This window comes from Protopterus annectens, chromosome 5.part0, assembly GCF_019279795.1.
Source record: "Protopterus annectens isolate FY-2018-M chromosome 5.part0, PAN1.0, whole genome shotgun sequence".
In the NCBI taxonomy this organism is placed as follows: domain Eukaryota; kingdom Metazoa; phylum Chordata; order Ceratodontiformes; family Protopteridae; genus Protopterus; species Protopterus annectens.
In genome coordinates, this window is record NC_056735.1 from 1911734263 (window position 1) to 1911740590 (window position 6328).

General features: G+C 36.5%; 1 protein-coding gene across 2 annotated transcripts in view; it reads right to left on the reverse strand.

The window, feature by feature from the left end:
* LOC122801983 (olfactomedin-4-like) overlaps positions 1-3949 on the reverse strand; it is a 71791-nt gene extending 67842 nt beyond the window's left edge. The window contains exon 1 of one of the 2 annotated variants that reach the window (XM_044071719.1): positions 3815-3949. In XM_044071719.1, coding sequence (XP_043927654.1) covers positions 3815-3892 — 78 coding nt within the window. In that variant the 5' untranslated portion in view covers positions 3893-3949. The remainder of the gene's footprint in view (positions 1-3814) is intronic. The other variant, XM_044071720.1, reaches the window with a different exon arrangement.
* Between the last annotated feature and the right edge of the window lie 2379 nt (positions 3950-6328).

A 6328-nucleotide genomic window follows, 5' to 3' on the forward strand; every position in this document is an offset into this window, starting at 1 on the left:
CTTTTTGGGTCTGCAGTCTTATGGGCATTTCTGAAAGCCTTTAAGTTGAACTCTAAATTATTTTCATGTACTTTAAGCCCAAAGCAAACTGGGACTATCATAAATAATGCAATCTCCACTCAAAAGCTTTGAGTTTTCAAAAACTCTATCATATGGTCTTGACCACATGGAGTTTGACTTTCTGAAAACTCGATCAACTGAAAGGGACCCAGTGTATAAATTATGCTCATATATATCTAGATCTGAATTTGTTTATTCTTTGATGACCATGTTCGTATCACTAGGCTAGTGGCCTCTTTTTCTAGGAAGACCCAAAGTAGGATTTATACTACTGGAGTAAATTTAGCTAGGGCATCGGGGAACTTCCCTTAGTCCGTATTCAAATGTAACACATGTATACCTCTCAACCTTTTAAAGCAAGAAATCTGGACAAAGCCGTAAAGAAAAGTGGGACAAAGGCCCAAAAATATGAATGTGCCAAGCACTGGTTGGCAAAGCGACACTGGCATATGTATTAAAACAAGCGTACATCACAAAATGCTATTGTTTAGCTCTGCCATGTTAGCATGCATGCCAGATGCAAGGAGTGAGTGAAGGATTAAAATAGAAAACACAGCCATGAGCCCCAAATGTCTCAGACTCAGTTAATGGCATGGGCACTGGAGGGACTGGAATGGGGGAAAGAATAGTCTACAATGGCTCACCCTTCCTAGGGGTGAGAGACTGCCTAGGCTTGCTGCAATAGCAGTATTAAGAACTAGGTGAGATCTATGAGCAAATGGTATACTTCTTGGTTAGGAGGTCATGCATGTAAGGAAGCATACGTGCACCTCCAGTAGGCAGGGGTTGCACAGCTAATAAGGCTGCTGCAGGGACGGAGAAGGATAGAGCACCCTCACCAGGTACTGCTGCACCAGCATCTTCAGTCTCCTTACTGGACCCAGATGTGGGTGGGGGCTGAGCCCAGAGCAACCTAAGGCAGGTCCAGGTGGCCCAGTGAACAAGGGGAAAAACTGTTGGTAGCTGATGGTCAACTGAGAGAAAGGAGATGCAAAAAAAAAAAAAGCGCATCATCTTGTCAGTACTGTATGACCAGAGATTGCCAAGGTGTTCCCTGGTCATCGGAGGCAGTTATGGTCCTCCCTTAAATGTGGACAACCCTAAAGTGAGAGAGCAGAGAGAGTGTGTCAGTGTGTATGCATCTGTGTGTGTGCATGTGTATGCGTGTGTGTGTGTGCGTGTGTGTGTGTGTGTGTGTGTGTGTGTGTGTGTGTGTGTGTGTGTGTGTATGTGTGTGTGACTAATGTGTAGAAAGAACATCATAAACATATGCTTTGAACCTTAACATGTATAATTTACAGCACATATTGTAATCCAACAGCTCTGATGGTATACTTGTTTCATCTGGAAATTCTAATTCTGATCTGAAATGATGTGGGAGCTATTCAAATTCAACTCTAACAAACAGGCATAATTTGATAACTAGTTACAGGAAAACTATAGAGTAATACCTTTCTTTGAGAATTTTACTTTAAAGGACTACATAAAATGCCCCAACAATTATGTCAAATGTACACAGTTTCCCATTAAATAAAATAACACAGAAAATGTAAGAATATTTACGTGGTCACAAAACAACAACTATAACGTGCCAAACAGAAATTTTCATAAGGCGTAATTTCAATTGCTCAGAAATTGAAATGTCCAGAAAGAAAACATTGAATGAAATTTTATTTTACTTTACTGCCTATGTATCGAACTAAAATGAAAGTCTGGCAAGGCGGACAAAGATCATTTGGATTTCTTAAGTCTTAAGTTTTTTGAGAGGGTTGAAAGGTTCAAAGAAACAATATTAAACATATTACTTCATAGTTTGTTTCAGAACCACACAAGACTCATATGGAAAGACTTTGGAAAATACAGCATGCTGTTTGAACTTGCTATACTGCTATGCACACAAGTTTGAAAGACTTGGTTGGGAGTTTCGCTTCAGATAAATGCTTTAGGGTCATTCATCACATTTACACTAGTGCAATCTAGTCTTTTTGTCAACATGATTTGTAAAACATTAGTAAAACTGGAAAAACTGGTCCTTATCTATTAATGGCAGTAAGAAAAAACCTACTAGAATCTGAAAAGTTCCAAAGAAAATAATATGCTGAAGAAACTGATGTCACCTGAGCTGAAAATGCCTTAAATTATATGGCGCCATCATTTTCATATAAATGTAACCAGTTCACTATATAGGTCAACAGTACAATTATACTAGACTATTTCACAGACTGAAGAAAGAATAGTGTAGTTCTGTATAGTCTGACTTTCAACAAAATCACTGGACTTATTAATATAAATTGTAGAGTATTTTGAGATGCTGAGCCTATGAAAGAAATTAAAAGATAGCTCATACTTTAAGTAATTAGAGCTATAATTGTGCATTACAATACAAATATATTTTACGTAGCAAGAACTACCAAAGACCAAAGACAATCGATATACACAAGTAATGTAATGTTCACACATTCTGATTTGAATACTTATTTTAGAATATTCGATCTCCAGGCCTTCACTAACAAGGTGTGTAGTTACAATGAAATAAGTGTATAATTCTATCCAAACAGATACACAGCTAAATTCTTCTTTGAATTTATCTCCAGCATTAAGCTTTTTAAGATGTAAATTCATCCCAGGTATGATACCGAGAGGAAGCTTGTAAATGCTTGACCATTCATGCTTAGGTTTATATACCTCCAGAACACCTAAGGGGTCAATATTCTTTCTAATATTTTTGGGAAGTATGGCTAGGCTTAAAAGGCCTATTAGTGTTCATAGCCTAGTATTCTCCTATTGTCCTGTCATACTATGTATTAAATATCAAATCCTCTTCTTTTAACTCCAGAACCTTGACTCTTTCCATGCCATTCCTCTCAGTTTTCATCTTTTTTCTTTGCCCTCCATCCTGTACTTGCAATGGTTTGTAATTTTTTGTAAGTATTCCTTATATAATCAATTTGCGGTATAGCTGTATGAAAATACAGCTACTACACTGAACATTTTTATGCCTCCTCTTTTATAAATCCTGAATTTATGACCTGATACTTGAAAAGACCTATCTAGATTAGGATTCTATCTCATTTAACAAACTGAATAAATATAGATAAACAAACAAACAAACAGGAATACAGATAAATAAAATAACATTAGTTACTGGTGCTCAGTATAACAAAATATAAATGCATTAGTGCATTCAATTACACCAGATTACAAAACCCATCCCCCATTTAAATGCAGTGTAATGCTACTGCTGTCAAGTTTCTTCATTAAAAGGCATCCTTAATCATTGCAAGTTAGTTGTCTATGAGGTTTATGAAGAAATAACAATAAAAAGCAAACATTCCATGCAATTGAATAAAAAGAAAAAAGTACCCCTTTTCTATAAAATAAGGGATAAATGTTCAGTGCCTCCAGTACTCAGTTGTCAAAGCAACCTGGGTGCAGAGCTTTAACTTTCAGTCTTTGTATTTTAATCAAGTTCAGATATGCTTTACTTGCAAACTTGTACATGTTCTGCCATAGCACATAGTATCTAGTTACAAAACAACATTTTTTACTGATTCATATGTCAATATATTTTAATTATTAGCCAATAGCATACTGCCTAAAGAGCAGGGATAGTCATCCTATTACAAAGAATGACAGTGCAGCAAGATACTTAAGTTGTTGCAATGGAACACTGCCCAGCTAGATTTTACACTGGCATCTGAGAAAAACGTGATACTTATGCATAAATATAATAGGAAAATAAGAAAATTCTTACAGTAGTTGCCTGGATAACACCAGGGCTCCACAGCACAAGAAGCAACAGAAATCCTATGGAAGGACTAAGTGGAGACATCTTCTCTTGCAGTTACAGAATTCTCTCAGACAAGAAAGCATGTTTTATAACCCTAACCTGGGGGAGGGCCAACTAAGATGGAAATTCCAGTATTTTTTTTTTCCTAAATCCAGGGGACTTATGGGATTTCCTTATCAGTTTACGACTAGTTTGCATTTTTTTTTTTACTCTGGCTCCTGCCCTAAAAAGAGTAATTAGTGTTGCAGTTCAATGACATTTACAGCCTTAGGGGCTAACCAGAGATAATTGTTGTTTTTCTTAAACCACAGCAAAAATTCCAAAAAGTCAGTTCATTACAGATGAAAGTTAATATATGAAGAAGGGCTGAGTTCCTTACAACCCCCTGTAGCAGAGATCTCCTTTGCTCTCACCTACTTATAATCAATGCCAGAGGTGTCACAAATCCTGGAATAGTGCAGCTCTCTGATAAAAGACAACCTCACTACATAACATTTCTCTGTGTTTGCTGAAGGAAAGAATGCAACTTTTTAATAAATGTTGGCAAGCTGTCTGACTTCCTGAAAGCTCTGTGCATGACTTGAAACCATTTACTAGAAAATTCAAAAAAGGGAAAGATAAATGCATTTAAAACCTTATAGTGTTGTATATTTGTAATTAACCAGACATTACATGATATGAAGGCATTTCTGATGACTAGTTACGTCTGTGTTGTGCTATCTCTATATATTTTGTCTGTAATAAAACCTCTATGTTAGAGAATCATAATTTACTTGCGGAATAGCTAGAAAGACACTTGGCAGTTTTGAATGAATGGTCTAAGACATGATAGCTTAAATTCAGTATCTAGGGAGCAAAATCCTAGTTGAAGACTATGTAATTCTAAAGGAAACAGTGTTTATATAAAATGAGGAAAGGAATTCAGTACGATGATCTAAAATATGGAAATGGGGCAAGACAAGAAGTAGAAAGCTATCAGAATGCAAGTATGCAAAGGGAAAGGTATCAGCAGAGAAAAGTGAAAATGTGTTGTCCTTTTATATAAACAAATATTAAAACTTCACATAAAGCACTGTGCATGTCTCGGGACTATGTTGTTACAAGTGCTTTGACTTACACAATCTGTTCAGATGAGGTCAACAGAAATCATACTGTCTATAGCAGAAGCCAGATAAAAATGGTTAAGCAACATTTAAGAAGATCCTACCCCGCCCATAAAAAAAAAACACTTTCCCATATTACACAATATCGACAATAGTGCCAAATGCCTATTCAATGACATTTTTAAATCATTGCTCTCTCACTGGGAAGCTGAAAGTTCTCTACACCACCCCAGAGAGGGTTAGGAGACTATACGCCATATACCTCTCAACTATATTGTGATCAACTTTGGGATGATTGCACTTTTGTGCAGGGTGAAAAAAATTTCAGTCATCCTTGTTCTAAAGCTAAATGCTTGTCTTACCTGTCATTTTCCCATTTCAGTCAAAAGGAAGATGGCCAGACTTTCTAATTCCTAGATTAGTATTTGTAATTTTTTTTTCATGAAAGAAGGCAGTGGTGGGGATGTGGCTGAAACTTTTAAGTACCCCATAGACTCAGAAGTAGCAGCATATTCCAAGAGACTGCCACTTTAAAAAAAATGTATGAGAACAAAAGGACACAATCTGAATACCACAAGTGCAGACACAGAGTGTGGACCTGAAAGACTAAAGCATTTGTCTTTGTTGATTAGGAAAGTCAGACTAGGCAGAACGCATTTTAAGGGGAGGCCAAGGGAAAAAAGCACTACTACATTGCATTGCCTTTAATAGCTACATTTTAAGATGTGTTTACAGCAGAGTTGTATAGTAAATAATATCTACAATCATGAGTTGTGATGCAATGTAATATGGATAGCTATAACAGTAACAGAACTTAAGCATACGGCATATAAGCTTCTGCAATAATAAGTAAACGAACAGAGTCATTGCCACATCATTAACCTTAACATTTCTGCTAATATGTATAAGCAAGATATGGGTGATTTTGTTTGAAATCTGAGAAGGTATGTCAGAGCCTTTAATTCAAACTAAATATTCCTGAGCTGTCAAAATTCTCCCAAGACATTGATATTACATAGGCAATGAGGCAAAAAAACCCCATCTGGGTACTAAAAGAAAACTATGTACCCTTTGCCATCTCAGAATAGCCCTGAGGAGTGAAGGTACACTTTCAAAACTCTCAATTAGCATATGCTACAGGGCTAAGGGTTGTTTTGTTCTGCTTTTCATATCAAATGCTCTGGACAGCATGACCCTTCCTGTAGTAGTAACTAATTATTGTTAGTCTCCCGCTGAGAATGGCTGCACCTTTGTAAGAACCAGTTCCAACTAATTACTTGCATAGTTCATGGATTCCAGCTATTATATTCTAACTAAAGGGGTCAATAAAAAGACACTAAATCTAAGCAAAAGATGCAAAGTCGGTGTTTTATAA